Source organism: Branchiostoma floridae, chromosome 11 (assembly GCF_000003815.2).
Source record: "Branchiostoma floridae strain S238N-H82 chromosome 11, Bfl_VNyyK, whole genome shotgun sequence".
Lineage (NCBI taxonomy): Eukaryota > Metazoa > Chordata > Leptocardii > Amphioxiformes > Branchiostomatidae > Branchiostoma > Branchiostoma floridae.
In genome coordinates this window covers 5,333,245-5,352,601 of record NC_049989.1, presented here as the reverse complement: position 1 = coordinate 5,352,601, position 19,357 = coordinate 5,333,245, and the positions used below count along the sequence as shown (strand labels likewise).

Sequence of the window (19,357 nt, the reverse complement as noted above, 5' to 3'; positions counted from 1 at the left end):
GAGAAACCAAAGTCAACTCCGATGTAAGAAGTTGGCGGGATACCAGTTTTTAAAAGAAATGACACCCGGACTTCTTGTGCTATGATGCTAGTCCAACAGACTTAATAATTTACCACCAGAGTCAGAAAAAATAGCGGGCTAAAGACTTAAAATTTGCAACCAACCAATGTAACGTGTATCATCCACCCCGTTCAACAATGATTCAACCAGTTGTCATGTCAACAATATATCTTGCAAGTGGAACATCTTTATCGGCACTATTTGGAGCACTGCTAGCTCTACATATTCGGAGGTGAAACGGCACAGGTCACCCTAGCTAGCCTTCGGGTCAAGGTGAGCGGTCTCAGCCTGTGTTGTTGTTTGATCCAAAGCGTCATGCGTGGAGATGCGTATCTATTCCGTGGTACTAAAAGTGGGGCGGATGTCATTTAGGAACAATATCAGACAGTTACAGAGCTCAGTGAACTTGGTACATGTTATGTAGAGTAAGTTGAGCACGTTTCAGATGACTGCCAGTTCAAGGCGCTATGAACGGCGGGCCAGTATCTAGGGCAGATTCAGCTCTCCCGATTCCAGCACGTGAGCCAGCACTGCTGACTTACTGTTCCACTCTATCTATTTGTAGTTTTTGCTGTGGTATTTTCAACGGACAATACTGAGAAGTCACAGTTGAACTCAACCCACCCAAGTAATGAATCATTGTCAAGTGGTGCAGAATATTTGGTTGCGTAAAGTTCACGCGATTCGTGCGGTTTTAGTGTGAACTGCAGGCGCTTTTCCCACGAGACCTGTCGAGGGAACGATGACTGTACCATCGCAGTGCGCAGGCGCGGAAGTACAGGTTGTATCCGTTCGTTCGTCTGCTGCGAAGAAGAAATCTAAAATGTTGTGATGGTTTGTCGCTTCAGTTCTCTAAGATAGCCTTCTAGCTTCGCTACAGAATACCTCCAGCAGAATTAACACAGTTTGGAGAGGAGTTAGGAACCAGTCGGAAGCACACAGTAAGATTTCGGGCCGTATATCGCACCATGTCCGCGGATGTGACGGGTGATGGCGCAGGGGCCGAGGGAGGGGGAGGGGCGGACGTGGACCAGGGGACGTACGAGTGCAATATCTGCCTGGACACGGCCAGAGACGCAGTGGTCAGTTTGTGCGGACACCTGTTCTGGTGAGAGTCACAGTTTACCTAGGTGTTACTGTTGCTGTGTCAGAGTGTACAGACGTATTAATACATTTTTTACATCTTACTGGGATAGTAAGCTCAATTACTTTACTACAAGCAAATTTATGAGTTTGAGCCAAAATCTGGTGTTATACTGGTAGAAAAAGGCAAGTTAAGTGTACAAAGAAAAACATCAGGGAAAATGCCAAAATCTGATTTGTGATACTGAAAAAGGCAAGGACAAAGAAAAACACCAGAGAGAATTTTAAAATTAAAAGCATCAAAACTTTGCAAAAACATGCAGAATGAATGAATAAGTCTACTTCCCAACATTAAGTCATATAATATCAATGTATCTAAATGCATAACCGTTAACGTTATCATCTAACGTTAGTCAACAATGTTAGCACCCACTAAATGATGATGATGTATTCACTGAATTTAATGTATTGTTTGTCTTTCTTTACCATGCAGTTGGCCCTGTCTACATCAGGTAAGAATTTCTCCTTATTTGTAACTTTCAAATAGCAATCAACTTTTATTCTTTTAGTGCATGTCTGTTATACATTGATATTACCTTCACAACATTTTAATATTTCTTGAGTTCCGATGTCCACAATGCAGCTATGCATGAGGGGGTGAAGTGTGCCATCTCTGATTGCCATGTTTCCATGTGCAGTGGTTGGAGACCAGACCCAACAGGCAGCTGTGTCCGGTGTGTAAGGCTGGCATCAGCAGAGACAAGGTCATCCCACTGTATGGGAGGGGAGGGTCACAGATGGATCCCAGGTAACACCCGGGTCCCCTCTAGCCTGAGTACCATCCTCTGTAGTGACCTCTGGCTCAGTACTTTCGAAAGTACTCATCCTCCGTAGTGATAGCTGGCTCAGTACTTTCGAAAGTACTCAGGCTAGGTCCCCTTAGCCTGGACGCCAGACTGTTTCCAGGGCTTATACAGCGCAACTCCACGGCTCTAGGGCCAACAAGTTCTATAGCAGGCTCCTAAGTTAGACCCTGATAAATGATAGATATTACTGAGATCGGTTAGAGGTCTGGTATCTAGGCTAGGATCCCCTGTTACACAACACAACAAATTTACTGTCCCACAAGTCTGCTAGATTTTAATGACATTTTTGGCAGAAAACGCCCAGTGTTTACTCAATAATCACAATTTTTAGAGATTGGCCGATGTTCTCAAATCACTGAGCCGCATTGAATATAACAGAGTAGAGTTACGGGCCAAAAAGCCTGTGTGACCTCTTTCGCCAGTTCTAAAATCTGTTTACCTTCTAGTGATACATGTATGTCCAAATAGCATCAACTGTGTGATTGGTACTTGCATACTAGTATGCAAAAGGCCAGTCATGGCTATCATCAGTAATAGTCGGTTTCCTGTCACAGTTTCTGAAGCTTCAAATTGCACAAGGCATTTGTCTTGTCTTCATAGGTCACATTTTTTCTGTTTATGGCCAAGGCCACACCGATTCTATTTCTTGATTTTCACATTTTTGCATCCTAATGTCATTTGCAATCAATAATGTTAGCTTAAGTGGTTGTAGTTAGAAATATAATAGAAACTGAACTTTTTTGTTTTCTTTCCAGAACAAAAACACCTCCCAGACCACAGGGACAGAGACCAGAACCAGAAAATAACCATGGGGTAAGTACTCTTTTTTTCTGTGGAAAGGTGGAGTAATACAGTCAAATGAAATATTAGTTAGATTGAACACAGCCAAATGAATACAGTAGTTCCTTAGCCAAGTTCTTAGTCTAAGATTAGTAAGAGGCAAGCAGCTGGTTTTTGTTTACAGCTGGTAAAAGTGCAAATGCAAATAGCCAATATTTCTATATTGTACTTGAAAATTTGCTATTTTTCCAACCACAGGGGTGGACATTTGGAGATGGGGGATTCCAGATGTCCTTTGGGATTGGAGCCTTTCCATTTGGTTTCTTTGCATCAGCTTTTAACTTCAACGATGGAAGGCCAGGACCAGGTAAAAACAACAACATGGTACCGTGAATGTAAAGTTTTACAGTGTTAAAATGTTAAGATGTTTCTGAATCTTAACATGTACTGTACTTTTCTGACAACAAGTTTTCTGCATGCCATCCCTCTCGGTTTTCTGTTTCACTTGTAATTAGTCTCATGTCTGTTCATTCTCTGATATTGTCCTCCAATCTTTTCCATTGACTACCCCTATTTCTTCTTCCCTTGATGGTCCCTTGCATTATAGTTTTAGCTAGTCACAATAATTGTCACATGTGGTCATACCACCTCAGTTTTATTTTCTTTACTGTGGTTAGGATAGTCTGGGCTGTAACTGGTCCCTCCCCGTAGAGGCTGGTCAGATGTTGGGCGGGCTGCTATAAGCTAGATTTAATCAGGCTATGGTTAGGAGGTTTGCATATGGACTGATGTTTTGACCAGATTTGCCACACAAGTACAAGTACAGAAGTTGCTTGTTTTCACTTCAGCTCCCCCAGGCACACCACAGGCAGAGGAGGAGAGAGTCCTGTCCACCCTGTTCCTCTGGATCGCTCTCATCTTCATGTTCTGGCTCCTCATGGCATGATGGGACTGGTGCTGCAAGGGAAACATGCATATGGGAAAACAACCTGGGCATGGGTTTAAACAGAAAAGATTCATCTGCTGTAGTATCTTATTGTTTAATATCTAAATAATTTTTGATTTTCACAACACTTCACACTAAAAAGATACCATTGTCTTCTTACTTTATACAAATATGATAACAGTGTTTGGGCATTATATCATATTGAAGACTAGCTCTAACTAAAAGGTATATGATGGTGCCACAGCATTCCAAACAAATCCCGTATACATGTATAGGATTGCAGGAAATACACAGCTTCATTTTGCATTTTAGCTATTATAAGAAAAGCTTGTCGGGTCTAAGAATTCATATTGGTATCTGCATATCTAATGTTTGAGTATTGCTATGCTGTAATTTATGTATTGTTAAAAGCTAGTTTAAAGACAATTTAAGAAATAACTGCATCCTACTACCTTTTTGACATATGTTAAGATATTAAGTGATTTAGACTGTCAAGCAATTATTTTGGGTTCAAAAGCATTATGAACTATGAAAGCTGGACACCTGTTCACATATGGTAAGAGTGAAAATTTGTCTTCCGCACTTGCCTTGAAAAGATCTCTAACTGTCCAGCATATTTATCTTAAAAAGAAATTTACTTGGTTTAAAACCTCTTGTCTAGCTGAATAGTTAGTTACACACATGTACAATGAGACAGTTTCTGTAGCTAGTTAGTCATTCTTTTGCCTGTCTCAAAGCTCTGTTCATTTATTGGTGACATATCAAACAGTATTACTGTTGTTTTTGCAAGACATCATTTTGTCCTTGTAAATGCCAAACTAACTGTTTTTACCAACCAGAGCTCATTTCAGATTCTTGTTTCTTCATTGCAGGGGACCAGTAAGATCTCCTTTACCATTGGTCAGATGAGTACTGTTTACTGATTGGTCAAGAGCTGATGTGAAATTGATATGATTATTCATTGTTGCCATAAAATACATTCAAAAAGCATTGCTAACCTATGATTTTAATGTGTTTACTGATAAAACATATGAACAATAAAGTTAAACATTACAAACTTACACTGTAGTGTCTATGTTGCATCGTCTGGAGCTCTAGCCCTTAGTGTCACAATTTCTCTATCTACCTGTCCTGGCATTTAAACAGGAGTCGGGCTATCTTAGTGCTCCTTTTATGTATTTGAAATCAAACTGTTGTCTCCATCTCCCCAAATTGAAGGTCTATTTTGTGTTGACAGTCTGTAAGTCTCTGCTCCAGTCCCTCTGGTGTAGGTCTGGCTGAAGGCTCCTCCTGCCAACACGACATCATTACCTCATAGAGCCCTTCTGGACATCCTGGTGGCTTCTGCAGACGCACCCCCTGCTTTAGAACTTCTACTAAGCTAGGAAAGGTGAGCAGTGCCATTTGCTGATAGTTGGGCTCCTCTCCGAATGTGGCAATCTCCCACAGCAGCACACCGAACGACCACACGTCGCTCTCACAAGTGAACTGACGGCATTTCAGTGACTCCAAAGCCATCCAGCTCAAAGGCAAGAGCTCCTCAGTATCTATCTTCATTGAGGACGCGTGCGAAATGTTGCTGTACAAGTCATGGGCCAGACCGAAATCAGTGAGTTTAGCGATGTGATCTCCACTGATAAGAACGTTTCGCGCGGCCACGTCACCATGAGCAATACGCAGATGTCGAAGCTCCTTCAGTGCATGTGATATGTGGACAGCATAGTGCAGAAGGCGGCTGAGAAGAACAATATGATTCTGTCGACTTTCATTTTGTTGCTTTAATCGTTTTAGAAGTTGCAAAAGATCATCATTTTCAGCATATTCCAAGAGAATATACTTTGGTGTGGACTTTGTGATGACTCCAAACAGCCGGACTATGTTGGAAGCCCCATTATTGTGCTCTTGGTTTTCATTAACAGCTATAAGTGCAGCAACTTCCCGGCAGAATGCTCGACAGCACTGTCTGTCTTCAATACGAACGGACTTCACGGCTACAGTGTATTCAGTGTTGTCAATGAGGAGATGACCCTTTCTGATATGTGCAAATGAACCAATCCCTATTAGTTGACCTAGAGTCAAATCCTTTGCCTTCCTCTCCCATCGTTTGAGCCAGCCGGGCTGCAGGCTCTGTGCTAAGTATTGGCCTTCTTCCATACTAGTCAGTTCAAGTAGAGCCTGCATCTCATTTAAACCTTCATCCTCCATCACTCGAGCAGCCCGCTGCCATCTAAAAATCGCCACTAATGCTGCTGACACAAGCAAGGTCAGTAAAATTGGTATAGATATTTGCAATGGCAGCGGGAATGTGTTGGTTTGGTTGTCGATTTGGAAATTGATTTTAGGAATATCGGTTGGGATAACGTCATCACACCGCTGCCCAGTCCAGGGTGACGCGCATGTACAGTTTCCATCCACGTGGTGACACTTGGCGTTGTTCTTACAGTCACATGAATGCCGACATCTGAGTCCGTATAGACCATGTGGGCATGGCCGACTGCAGTCTAAACCAAACCATCCTTCCCTGCAGTCACACCGACCGTTTACATGGTCGCAGAGGTATGCATTCTGACAATGGCACTTACTACTACAGCTATGTCCATACGTGCCCTGCGGGCACCGAGTCTCGCACTTTATCCCTGTCCATCCTAGACAGACACAGCCGCTCCACCGGTCACAACTGACACTTTGTGGACAGTCGCAAGCATCTGCGCACAACTCACCCTTGTAACCAGGCAGACAGGTGACTGCCTGAAGCTCGTAACTTACGAGAACAACAGTTTTGTCTTCTGTAACTACAGTACAGGTGTAGGTACCATTGTGTTCGGGTTGGATGCTTTCGATCCTTATATGATCTGTTTGAGTTCTCTGTAACCACTTTTGGGTTCCATTGGGGAATCCCCACGTCATACTTTCGACAGGTAAATGGAAAGCTCTGCATTGTAATGCCAAGGACCCGTTGATGTGAATCTGTCGTGAGTCGCTAGGAGTCGCGATGATTGCCACGGTACTATGAGGTATGTCGCAGATGCCACCTTGCCACCCAGGTTGACATTTGCAGGCTCCGTTCAAACCATGGCAGCGGGCGCCGTTTTTACAGACACAATGATGTTCACACATGATGCCATACTTGTTCGGTGGACATCCTATGACCTGCGCCTCAGATTCTAGACGAATGAAGTTTGTAATCTCATATTCCAGATACTGCAATTTCATTGCCAAAGAAGATGTTAGGTTTGGCACTTTGCATTTGAAACGGTACCGTTTGTTGGCTTCTGGTGACTGGAACATACGAAACGAACCGACAACGTTAAACCGTTGGGAGAGATAGTCAAAATGTCGCCCTATGTCACTTCCGAAACCACATTCAGTGTTCCCATCAGCGTTAAGAAATGCCACTTCCAAGACGGCTGCATCCTCCGGTGTGGTGAAACATTGGAGACATTTGAAACCTGACCTGCGCATGTGGGCCATCCCCATTCCGTAGATTGTTGAGCGTAAATTTTTAGGCGAATGAGCTCCTACAAACTGCAAGCGGCAGTCGCTACTGGCGGAGTAAGATATGTTGTCCATTAGATCCAGTTGTAACTGAGGATCCGTATTCCGGCCTTTGAGGAGAATAATTCCACTATGTTTCTCCATGATCTCCGCCTCCCCTGTCACCTCAAAAATCCAACTGCCCGAGTTCCCCTCTTGACCCGCATTCAGAACTGGCGTTTCGCAAGTGTTGTTGTAAACAGGAGGGTATCCTAGTACGTCCTGGACCTGTATAACCACGTGCTTCACTCCCACCTCTCCGTCAGACCGAATAACGTTGACCGTGAGGTTGTACATTGGACTGACTCCATAATCCAACGGACGTGAAACGGTGATTCTACAGGCAGTTACCTTAAACCGACCATGCTCGTTTCCCTTTACAATTTCACACCGAACTTCCTCTTCGCCCATATGAGAGGTGGTTAGAACGCCGGTCACGTTTCTTCCGATAGGGGCGTTTTCTGGGACTGTGGCATAGAACGGAGCTGTTGGAGAAGGGGCGCTGGACAACGTTAAGATAACAACAAGGTGGAATAGACTCTTGAATGTTTGCATCTTGAATATCACGGCAGATTACCACTGAGCTTCCACACACAACTATAGTTGCAACCTTCCTTCGTTGAGGTTGAAATCAATATTATGCATGAGGAAATGAACAGGTGGTGAAGTCACCTCATTTTCTCATATGTAGAAAGAGGAAGCATTGTGCTCAAACATCCCTTTTGCCGTATTATTGTGTAGTCAGTAGCCTCAAATTGGGCAAACATTGGCCATGTTCGATCTAGGGATAGAAATATGACAAGGCACATACCTCAATTACTTGGGAATATATTGTCATCAAACTGTTAGTCGATAACGATGAGCATTTTTCCTGATAGGGTTCAGTTTTGCATTTACTTGGAGAGGAACATTACCTATGATATTGGTAGCCTCCATAGCTAAAATGGAATGGAATCTAAAATGGACGGCTATTAGAGAGGCCAGCAATCAGCGACCCAGTACAAAAAGAAATGGCCAGCAAAAGTGCCAAAAAAGTCCATAGAGAGCCTGCTATGGAGGCTATGATATTGGAGATTTCTTTTACACAACAAGACATCGAAACGTCAGCAGGTAAGAGACATTTTGGTTGTGTAAAAGAAATCTCCAATATCCTAAGTTCTACCAACCTGATGAAATTATTTTCGAAAATTCCCCATGATGTGTGATAAAGCACACTGTTGCGCCATTCGTTAGTTAATGTTTCCATTGCAATGTTCTCGTAACCTTCGAAAGATGGCCTGGCTTCCTCATTTTCTTTATTTGGAAAAAATGCGAGAAGAACTAACGCCGACTTGCATAAAGATTCTCATGTCCATCTCTAAAGATTTCATAAGCTGAATATGCTATGGTTATACTATTGCTGGGGCCTAGATGCATATAATGAGAATCATGATGATGATCCGAGAAATACAGGGCCATTTGCCGAATGGAAAGCCATATTATGTGTTACATGCATATGATCGATGATCATGACACACTGGTTTTCAAACGGTGATGCTAACAAGTCATGTGCTCTGTACTAGACAAAGCGATGACACTAGCTTAGCGGGACTTACATTTTGCTCGAATGATCAAGACAATATGTCCAATTGTTAACCTTATCTCTGCAGATAAAAGACACTGAGGAAGGGCCCAGGTCAAGACAATTAGGACAACGACAATGAAGCAAAATTTAGATGTAAAGCTTTAATGACAAGAATTCACATTCAGTAAACAGCTGATAACAGTCCAATAATCGAAAGATTACTTGGTAGAATCATCGGCTATCGTGTTAAGCATTAAGCATAAATACGAGGTGGCTTGATCACAGGTAACAAACCTTTAATGGGTTGACATGAGCTTTACGAAACAGTTATGAACACCCGGGTCCATTCCATGCAGTGTTTTCAGTTACGCCTTCTTGAAGAAGTCCTCCATCTTGCTCTGTTTCGTCGCAGCCGCAGCTCGTCTTTCCCTCCCGATGCCGCACAACCCACCCTCTACTGCCGAAATGTTAGACAGCTGAACCTGTAGTCCTTCCTTCAAGCAGAACAGTCTCACCTGCCTGGTATACTCTATCGCCATGGCGAGGTTCTTGATGTTACAGATGTCCCCATTGACGTTGTCTTCCTCTGACTTCTTGCTGTCTTCGCTTTCCTCTTTCACTGCGACCGCCTCTGACAGTGTTGTGGGTTGTGGGTTCTGGACTGCTTTCTCTGCGTTGCAGGTTGTTGGGTTTGTCCCAATGGTTACCAAGTTCTCATGAGAACTGTCTGCAGATGTGTGGCTATTGATGGTAGTAATCTGTTCACGCCCCTTGACGTCCTGGACATCGTCCACGCCTGCATCGATGTTTTCAATTTGAGGCATTCCGTTGTGGCTGCTCGCCTTAGAAATGTCAGGAGTTACGTCGCTACCTGCGTCGTCGGAAGCATCATAACCCGCGCCTGCTCCAATATCCACCAGAGGACTGTTTTTCGACGTGCCGCTTGCAGCGATGTTGTGACGCCGCTTGAAACTGTCAAGCCATCCGTTCGACCCCTTGAAGGTCACTACGCCCAGGTCCTTGGCAAAGTTCAATGCCGCTTCTTGGAGCATCGGTCCGTTACAAGACTCACCCCTGGATGTGGTGTCACAGTAGAAGTCCCAGCACAACTTGTTGATCTCTTCGTTCCCGGTGATGCGGGTGTTTCTCTTCTTGGTCGGCGGTACGTTGTTCTCGAAGTCGTCGAGGTACTCTCTCTTTCTCTTGATGATATTTTGAATCTGAGTCTTCCCCACGCCGAAATCCTGCGCCAGACGCCGTGATCCTCTGCCGAAGTTCTCGTAATGTCTGATGACCTCGATTTTCTGACTCAGCGTCAAAGTCTTCTTCGGCCTCTTATTCAGCAGGTGAGATGTTGTCGCCATCGCGCTCAGTTGTCGTGTACTGCGGCTAGCCGCAAACAGTCCATCTTTATACTGCATGGTAATAAGTTGTCTACAGACATCGGTCTGTAAGATGCTTTGTTTCGTCGGCACAGTGTTTGAAAGTGCGGTACGGAAACATTTGCATACGAATAAGCCGTCGAGTCACTCAACACAGACGAACTTTCAACCTAAGCCGTTGAGTCACAAAATAAAACATATCAATCAGTCCAATCATTACTAGTACTTTCTATTGTATACCAGCAGTACCACCCTATTCTACATTTCTAAGTAAGGAGAAGAAAGAAAAGAACCGCTTACATGTCCAAATAGAAGCATTGTCTAAGCATATTCTCTGCAACAATATTTTTGCCACAAAAATGACAAATGTTGTCGGAAAGTGAAAGCTCTTCGGTATATCCAATCCAATTATAAAGACAAGAGTTCCATTATTACTTTCCCCCGGAACGAAACCTCTACTTAGAAAATATAACATGACTCATCAACGGTTAACCCGGAGGCAAAAAGCGCATTACTTTCAACATGGATGATTTCCCGTAAATAAAGCTCGGGTCCTAAGTTTTTTATCATAAAAATCACACCAATGCTTACTTTTCCAGCCATTTCAATATTCAATGTCATTCAGCATTCGATTTTTAACTCTGGACGCTCCGACTATTTTTGCCGTGCAGTACCACGCCTGCTTGGCGTTGCGGATGAATTTGTGTGTGCATTCTTTAGTGGGTGTGCCAAGACGCTCCAGGGAAAGTTTCACTGACTCAGCTCAAGTCATTGTTCAGAATCGGTGAAAATGGCGTCCGACCCAACCAGCGACATAACCGACAAGTTTCTCGTCTGTCAGGTCTGTTTAGAGGACTTCAAGCAGCCAAAGATGCTGCCGTGTCTTCACACCTTCTGCCAGCCGTGTTTGGAGAGGCTTCTGGCCACAGAGCCGGTAGGGAAACTGGACTGTCCAACATGTCAACAGGACGTGCCACTGCCCAAAAATGGCGTCCGGGTTCTTAAGTCTAACCTCCTCGTTGGCAAACTGTGCGAGATTCTACAACAACAGCCGCAACAACAGCAGAGAGGACAAACATCCGAAGCGCGGGAGGAAGGAGTCTCCTGTACGACCTGTGATATCGGCAACTCGGCTCAGTTCTACTGTGTGGAGTGTACCGACTACCTGTGTCGGAAATGTAACGACACCCACTGTCGGTTCAAAGTAACAACGTCCCACAAAGTTGTAGCAATTCAAGACCTGCTATCTGGCAAGGCTGTCGCCGAGCTCCGGGCGAGGGAGACATCCAGGTGTGAGGATCACCATGAACTGAACAAGTTCTACTGTGACACCTGTCACCGGGTCATCTGTCTGCACTGTGTGGTCACTGCGCACAAAGATCACCAGTATGTGGAGATAGAAAAAGCAGCCGAGAGGGAGAGAGCAATGATCAAGGCAAAACTGACGACCGTCAGGAACGCAGAAGACCTGCATGAAAAGTGGATACAACAGTTGCAGTTAGAGTGGTCTTCAGAAGTACAGCGGACAGAAGAACAGATCAGAAAACAAGTAAAGTTGATCATCAAGGCCGCAAAGAAGGCGGGAAACGACACAATTTTTCAGCTTCACACCATGAATGCTGCCCGGAAGAAACAGATGGAAATAGCCATGGAGGCAGCTGAGATGGACCTGGCCTCAGCCAGGAGCTGTGTCCAGTTCACGGACAACATGTTGGATTTCGGGAGCCCGGCGGAGGTCATGTCGGTGGCCGGAGAACTGACCGGATGGTTAGACCAAACCGCGGAGGATAAAAACACTATGGAGGCTGAGCTGACGAAAAACTTTGTGACCATAACATTTGACCCACCAGCTGGTAAAGTGGAGCAAAGGGTGGCAAAACTTGTAGGTGGGATAAACCAGGTGAGAACACCTTTGCAATCACCTCTAATCACGCAGGTGCGACCGAACGTGGTGATCGGGAATGGCGGCACAAGACTAGAACACGTCAAAACTATTGGGAAGGGGGGCAGTGGAGATGGACAGTTTCTCTATCCAACCTCGCTTGCCGTCACTGCAGAGGGAGACATTGTAGTGACTGATCGTGACAAAGACAAATCTCGCCTGCAATTTCTGCTCAAAGATGGCTCCTTTAAGAAGAAGGTCGATCTTGGATTCCAACCGTGGTGTGTAGCTACACAGACAAACGGTGAGCTGTTGGTGACAGGGGACGGACACAGGATCCATGTACTGGACAAAGAGGGGAGTGAGTCACGTGTCATCCAGGTGACAGAGGCTGCAAAGACAGGTGATGCTACATTCGGGGTCGCTGTTGACGGTTTGGGACGCATCATCGTCACTATCGGGCACCGAGTTTTCGCAATCAGTCCCAGCGGTGACGTTTTGTGTAAGTTCGGGGGCGAAGGTCAAGGCCAGCATCAGCTGGGTTCCGTCCTCCGTTTGGCTATCAACAGCAGGAACCAAATCATCATCAGTGACTATGACAACCACAACGTGAAGATATTTGACCCCACCGGTCGTCAACTCTTCACGTGCGGGTCCCGTGGCTCGGGACCTCGTCAGCTGCACGGCAAACGCGATCAGCACTGGCCCCACTGTGTCATTACGGACAGCGAGGACAACATCATCGTGGCTGATCATTGGAGCCATCGTGTTTCCCTGTTCAGTCGGGACGGCACGTTTATCAGGCACGTGCTGACACGGGAGGAACACGGACTGAGGGGTCCGTTGGGACTAGCACTGACTCACGACGGACATTTAGTCGTCTCTCAATGGCCTTGCAAGACTATCATCTTTTTCCACGGAAAATGAAAGTAAGATCGGATACCGATGGAGGCACATATGTATTACATCTTGGTTCGTTGGAATCGAAATATCTCGTTGGAAGCAAGGTTTTATTTTTCTACAAATCCTCCTTAGTTGCAGAACATGACTAAGATGGTTGAGAATTGCAGGAGTAGCAATTTCTTTATAAAAATTAATACTCCAAAGCCAGAGCCCAAATATCTTCAATGTATCATTATTTTGTTGTATTCTATATGTGACTTATATATATATATATGCACAAATAAACATAACTATACATGAATGGATAATTGGTGAGATTCTGTTTCAGTATTACTCACGTAACCCATAACTTTCATGTCTTGGAACACAGTGACAATTGAGTAAAATGTCAAATGTCAAAAAAGTGTAAGGGGACCATAAAAGCTAGCAGTTATTGTAAACCAGCTTTATCTCTTTACCATCTTATCAATCAATGAGATATTGCACCTTTACCATTCTCAAAAACTCCCAACCTATTCCCCACACTATTAGTCTCTACATTAAACTGATAAGCTTACAATAAATAGTCATTGTAGCAACAGTTTTGACAAGGCTGAGACAATACAATGTACATTATCATCTCTAGAGGCATTTTTTTTAGTAGGCTGGTTATATGCTCTAGGTATATACTCTCCAGGCAGAGGTGCGGCTCTGGCTATCTTTGGACACATTTTTAGGAATCTTTGCCCGGCCTTCTCTCTTGTAGTCTATAATGTTGCCTGGCATCTGTAGTCCATGAGAAGAGTGTGCCATAGTTCTACAAACTCCAAGATTTTCAGGTTTATAAAGCATAAGATGCTTAATTGGAAGAATGCTGTAGGCTATGACCTTTGCAAATGCTCAGACTGCAGTACATGACAGGTACTATAAATGCAGAAACTTTCGCGGTGGTTTAATGTTTGCGGTTTTCGTGGTGGCCGCGTCTTCCATGGCAGTAACAGACTACAGTGGATGGTGCTACCGCGAACTTACGACCACCACAAAAAGTCATTTTTCCCACTACCGTGAAATTGAATCCCCACGAATTTAAATGCATTTACAGTATGTGTAGAAAGTACAGAGTAAAGCAGCAGAGTGCTCCCACAATAGACCGGTAAGCAGCAAGCCATTTTGTGTCTGCAGAGGTATGTACTATCTTGGTTTCTTTCCTCGCCGCGTGCGATGCCCCCTCCCCGTGCCAGGGGGAGCAGCTGTAGCTCCCATCACGATCTGCCCCTCCGCGATCTCCTGCCGCTGGTCCTCTGGCACCTCGCTTATCGTCTGTTTGGCTTCCAGAAAGAACATCAGGTCTCGCACCTGTTCACTCAGCTCATTAACTTCCTGTAAAAGGAAATCATCCATTATCAGACAGAGACATTTCAAATGCATGCACATAACCAAACACAAGATATCACAAAAAACTTCTTTTTTCACTGAAGGAAAGCAAAAAAAATTATAATAATCTCCAAGGAAGTCCACTTCTAATGAAAATCAACACACAATATGTACCTTTAATGTGTTGACCACTACACAGTGACTACAGTTGCAGATTCGGTAGTTTGGGTAATTTTGAAATTGCTGGTAGAGTACCCAAAAAAACTCCATAAATGATTTTTGTACCTGTAAAAATCATGAAATAACAGACAAATAAGAGGATCTAGTCTGTGTAACACAAACTCCGCTGTCCAGGGCTATAACTGGCCCCTCCCCGCAGATGTTTGGCGGGCTGCTATAAGCGAGATTTAATCAGGCTAAAGAGGATCTACCCGACCTTGGACTTGGCTGCCATCTCTGTTGTCATCCTGTGCTCCAGCTGGTCATACCTGGTCTGCCACTGCTGCTGGTTCTGTGATAAACACTTGTTCAACTGGAACAGGAAATAGCAGAGAGATGTATCAGAAGTTTCCTCAATGCCTTTTTGTCTTTATATTTGTTTATTGAGACATACCAGATTTGTGGCAGGATTGACATAAACACATGACTATAATCTTTTTCAAGATGTCAACCTACAGACCAGGCTATTAGGTTTTGAACCATGCACACTTGTATGGCGCTCTACTCTTTTAAATGTGGTGAGGGTTTTAATTACTTACTTATGGCATGGCTCTCCTCACACATGGCTTTACATTCATTTGAAGAGGACAACCATAGAGTGAGGAAGTTTGTGCCAGACGACATTTGGACAAACTTACCTCTTTTTCTTCTTTAAGATCCTTGGACAGCTTCAGTACTTTGGTCATCAACTGTTGATGAGATGGGCAAAGATTGACTCAGAGGTTTCACCACTGTCAGGTTGCTTTGTAAGAAAGGTTGCAGAACAGAAGTCAACTGCATAAGATCACCATTTATTACTTCTAATACACCCATTAGAACAGTTCTGACCTGTTGACATCTCTTATCCTGACCCTGTCTCTCCTTCTGTGCATCAGACAGCTTCTGTTCCAGCTCCTCACACTTCTCCAGGGTCTTTTTGAACCGAGCCTCCATGGCAGACGTCTGGTGACAGACACATGTGTCAAAAAGCTTTGTTTATAATGTAACCCGCTCTATGCTGGCTTACACTATAGCAAAAAAAATTTACTAGCAAAACTTACGCCACAACAAGAAGGTTTAACATAAATTTATCTTCAAACGGTTGGAAAGTGGGTAAATTTTTTTCTCAAAATGTTGACTGCACATGCATGAGAAAAATCTCTTATTTGATGCAGGTTACTTTCCTTACAGAACAATACATGTACCACCAAATGACTCGTGAAAACTTGGTTTCGTTCCATGTATTATTTTTTATTCCTTTCTGATTTTTGATAAGTTTAAGTTTCCCATGTTGATAATTTCCTGTTACATTCTCCTGTCAAAGACCTAAGTGTCTGTTACAATGAACAATCTATATTGACACCTCCTGTTACAGTACCTCTTCAATTGCGTTCTGTTCCACCCGTGCAATCTTGTCTTCCCAGTATCTCCTTTGGGAGTCTAGCTGGTTTGTCAGGAGGTATGTATACTGGAACACAAGACACTTATTTTAAATTCACCAATCACAAAGCCAAACACAAGTTCGATAACATGGATGTTAGCAATTTACATGTTGAGTATTTACTAAAAGTATATCATGATCCACTGCAGAGACATAAATGCTATCTGTTCTTATAGCGATATGACAGCAAATTTGTGTCAAGCTTTCAACAAACTACCATGTAATATGTCATAAAAACAGTCATAACAATAGTTGTTACCTCAAGTTGCATGGAGTCGAGTTTCTCGTCTGTTTCTCCGTTGTACCCAGGACAGTCCCACTCCACCAGTTTTCCATCCCCCTTACTCTGCACTAGTCTGTGTACCCAGTTATCTGTAACAAACCAGTCATATTTCATGATTAGCACAAACTTGGCCCATCAATGTTCATCAAATTACATCTTAAAGTTGGGCTACACATGCATTATGCACCAACTCAGGTTTCAAGTTTCAGCACAGTATTTTATACTCCATTTTCATCTTTGTGGTACAACTTACCCATCTTCAGTCACAGAAGCATATATTTGGTGTAGATTTATATTGGTACATTACCTGGTATTTTGGACCAAATTGATTTCTCACTACAGTACATATGCAGCCCTAGCACTAACCCTCATTAACTTTTTGAAAACATACAAGTCATACATATTAAAGCAACAAGTCCCATTGTTGTTCTATGTTTCATACATGAAAACTACACAATCATTGTCAAGAGATATTATCCTACCCCCTGCATAGTCCCAGACTCTCTGGTTACCCAGCTGCATAGAGAAGGTGTGCTGAGACTCCTTAAAGTGTTCGTAGGCGTGAGCCTGCTGGTAACGACCACACCCAACATGGCCGCACACCAGGCAGATCCACAGGCTCTGCAGGACATAGGAAGGGAGGTAGTTGACGTACAGAGCTATACAGCACCATAGAGGAGACACATGTACAAATTTTCACCAGGTTGATGGATGTGAAATGTGAAAGGCATAGATGCTTTCTGTATAACCTCATCTTTTATGTGTGTTACTTTCTTATACAAAACTTCTTCAATGATTTGGTGAGCTGAAATTTTAGTCTTTAATTCCATGCTATGTTTATGTAAACATTTCTACTTCTGCATGAAAACATGCTGCATTTCAATTTTAGAAAGCTTACTTTTAGTTTTAGACAACAAAGACACAAAAAACCTTTCCTTTAGTCAGTATTCTTTTTTTTTCTTTTGTCAGTTTTCTGCTCAGTATCATTACTTGTGGTTTACATATCCATGTAGCTTAATATAAAAGCTAAGAAAAGAAGGGAAAAACAGAATTTTACTAACCTCATTGCTGTCACACTGGAAGCACTTGTTATCAGCTACTGGCTCCGGGCACTGGACATATCTGCAAACCGGACACCTATGGTAGGACCACAACAAGGCATGGGTGAGATAACAGACAGACCGAATCACTTATAATCAATCCTGTATGAGACTGTACACAAAATTGTGCTCCTTTCCTAAAATGACAACAATTTTGTCATCTTTCTTCGAGCAACAATACATTGGCAAGTGATTTTAGAATATGCAGATTGAATCAGTCTACATTTATTTATCCTAGACTATGTCATTGCGGTAAAAGGTAAAAAAGGTAAAGGTAGTTTCATAGCCTTTATGAGGCTGTATGGGCAGTAGATCTAGGGTACGGTATTGGTATCTCCTTCCACCACCTTTTACCTCCGCTCCTGCACTCAGGTACCCATTTTTACACCTGGGTGGATTGCAAGTGCCTTTCCTACATAGTAAGGGCACAGCATCGGTGGAATTGTCAGGGATTCAAACCCAGTACCTCTAGGTTCTGGGCCAAACACCTAAACCATTATGCCACAACTGTCACAGATAGAAGTTTCCTTACGTAGTGTCCTCCCACTGTTCTAGACAGGGCATGTGGAAGGAGTGATTACACAGAACTGTCAGGATCCCATCAACAGACTCATCCTGAAAAACAGACAAAACAGCAATTTCAATTTCAACTTCTTACCACATGTTCCTTATTTTCATACGACAGATACATAACTCACTAGTAAGTGGACGGTGAAGTGCTCAGTCAACATTTGGTCAAAGACACCAAAACAAAATAGCAAGAGGGTCTTTTAAGACTGTAAAATAGGGCAGTATTGTTTCGATGTGTCCTCTGATGGCAGGTGGTTGTCTGTGCTAGGTGGTTGCTCAGCTAGGTATAACTAGGACTGTTTAAGTATAGAATGGTTTTTGAGGCCAAAATTCCGCTATACACTAACCAAAAAACACACCACTGGTAAAAGGATAACAAACTAACTTTACAGAATGACAACACTATAATCTTACCATTCTCTCCAAGCAGATGTGACAGATAGGTAGCTCCGTCATCCCTGCCTCTGGCATGTAACCACCCTGGATATCAGGTTACAGGGAGAAAACAAGGGGTAAGTTCATATATCCGGTAGGTTGAAAAAGTGATGGCACCTACATATATATGTCATTGATGAACAAGTAAACCTGATTTCATCGTCTCTATCTCGGTCATAGATTTCAAACTGCCAAACATAAATGAGTTATCAGACTTTCCATATTCCTGGAGAAGGTGTTTTCCCAAATTGCTGAGTAGCCAGTGTTTATGAAGAATGTAAGAAATGAGTTTTGAATGATGGATAGATAGACGGTTTATTGCCCAACAATTGCATCAGTGACAATGTATGGCAATGTATATACAACAACAGGTACAATCTAATACTACACATATACGTTATATTGCAACAATTTCAGTTACTACATTACTAGTGGAATCTACGTTAGAATCTATACTAGATCTTACCTGCTCAGCTTTCATAGCCTCCACCCTTGCCACATATATCAGGTGGCACACCGACTCCTCCAGACTGCTGTAGTTCATACCATTGTAGTTCTTGTAAAACTCATCAGCATACTCCTGAATACAGCAATACAACAGTATGTGTCAGTAAATAACATACTTCCACAGTTGTGTGGGATGGTGTATACACATTTTTCACAAAGGTGAAGCAGTCATTCTTCTAGTGAGACAAGATAGATGACATCAATAGATCATAAAAAATGCAACTGACCACAAAGGACAGATATTATGTTGGGCAAATCTTCAGGATGGGGTGGAACATGTGATCTAGAGGGTCTCTAGATCTGACCATACAATACTACTAGCTGCTTACTTATTGATTGTGAGAGTTTGTGGGGAAAGAGTAAAATTTTGTCGATAATCATCAATTACCCAAGGGGCCCTCAATCATCTCCAGTCTATAATAGGACCAAGGAGGTAATCTCCAAGCAGAATCCTACGGTAGCATAAGACA

The 19,357-nt window shown here is 43.2% G+C and overlaps 5 protein-coding genes across 6 annotated transcripts in view; 2 read left to right on the top strand and 3 right to left on the bottom strand.

The window, feature by feature from the left end:
• Window positions 1–802: 802 nt before the first annotated feature.
• On the top strand, window positions 803–4,725 carry LOC118426208 (E3 ubiquitin-protein ligase RNF185-like). The gene is made up of 6 exons (XM_035835473.1): window positions 803–1,168; window positions 1,637–1,655; window positions 1,842–1,951; window positions 2,765–2,822; window positions 3,048–3,156; window positions 3,638–4,725. Exons 1-6 carry the CDS (start codon window positions 1,029–1,031, stop codon window positions 3,733–3,735), a joined length of 534 nt encoding a protein of 177 aa, XP_035691366.1. The 5' UTR covers window positions 803–1,028; the 3' UTR covers window positions 3,736–4,725.
• A 48-nt stretch (window positions 4,726–4,773) lies between these two features.
• Window positions 4,774–7,824, bottom strand: LOC118426155. The gene has a single exon (XM_035835417.1). It carries the CDS (start codon window positions 7,822–7,824, stop codon window positions 4,921–4,923), a length of 2,904 nt encoding a protein of 967 aa, XP_035691310.1. The 3' UTR covers window positions 4,774–4,920.
• Window positions 7,825–9,171: 1,347 nt separating this feature from the next.
• On the bottom strand, window positions 9,172–10,861 carry LOC118425897. Its single transcript, XM_035835041.1, has one exon. The coding sequence runs from the start codon at window positions 10,252–10,254 to the stop codon at window positions 9,199–9,201; it is 1,056 nt and encodes a 351-aa protein (XP_035690934.1). The 5' UTR covers window positions 10,255–10,861; the 3' UTR covers window positions 9,172–9,198.
• A 122-nt stretch (window positions 10,862–10,983) lies between these two features.
• On the top strand, window positions 10,984–13,775 carry LOC118425895 (tripartite motif-containing protein 2-like). The gene has a single exon (XM_035835038.1). The coding sequence runs from the start codon at window positions 11,006–11,008 to the stop codon at window positions 13,022–13,024; it is 2,019 nt and encodes a 672-aa protein (XP_035690931.1). The 5' UTR covers window positions 10,984–11,005; the 3' UTR covers window positions 13,025–13,775.
• Window positions 13,272–19,357, bottom strand: part of LOC118425896 (BRCA1-associated protein-like) — a 12,966-nt gene continuing 6,880 nt past the window's right edge. For both annotated transcript variants that reach the window (XM_035835040.1, XM_035835039.1), the window contains exons 6-16: window positions 18,847–18,960; window positions 18,360–18,425; window positions 17,908–17,990; window positions 17,337–17,412; window positions 16,758–16,896; window positions 16,252–16,364; window positions 15,930–16,019; window positions 15,401–15,514; window positions 15,211–15,261; window positions 14,790–14,885; window positions 13,272–14,359 (exon numbers count right to left, since the gene is read on the bottom strand). In XM_035835040.1, coding sequence (XP_035690933.1) covers window positions 14,171–14,359; window positions 14,790–14,885; window positions 15,211–15,261; window positions 15,401–15,514; window positions 15,930–16,019; window positions 16,252–16,364; window positions 16,758–16,896; window positions 17,337–17,412; window positions 17,908–17,990; window positions 18,360–18,425; window positions 18,847–18,960 — 1,131 coding nt within the window. In that variant the 3' untranslated portion in view covers window positions 13,272–14,170. The remainder of the gene's footprint in view (window positions 14,360–14,789; window positions 14,886–15,210; window positions 15,262–15,400; window positions 15,515–15,929; window positions 16,020–16,251; window positions 16,365–16,757; window positions 16,897–17,336; window positions 17,413–17,907; window positions 17,991–18,359; window positions 18,426–18,846; window positions 18,961–19,357) is intronic.

Coding starts and splice junctions, on each gene's coding strand:
- LOC118425895 (XM_035835038.1), top strand. CDS start 11,006: ATGGCGTCCGACCCAACCAGCGACATAACCGACAAGTTTCTCGTCTGT.
- LOC118426208 (XM_035835473.1), top strand. CDS start 1,029: ATGTCCGCGGATGTGACGGGTGATGGCGCAGGGGCCGAGGGAGGGGGA. Junction 1,952..2,764: donor GGGTCACAGATGGATCCCAG/GTAACACCCGGG, acceptor TTTTCTTTCCAG/AACAAAAACACCTCCCAGAC. Junction 2,823..3,047: donor AACCAGAAAATAACCATGGG/GTAAGTACTCTT, acceptor TTCCAACCACAG/GGGTGGACATTTGGAGATGG.
- LOC118425897 (XM_035835041.1), bottom strand. CDS start 10,254: ATGCAGTATAAAGATGGACTGTTTGCGGCTAGCCGCAGTACACGACAA.
- LOC118426155 (XM_035835417.1), bottom strand. CDS start 7,824: ATGCAAACATTCAAGAGTCTATTCCACCTTGTTGTTATCTTAACGTTG.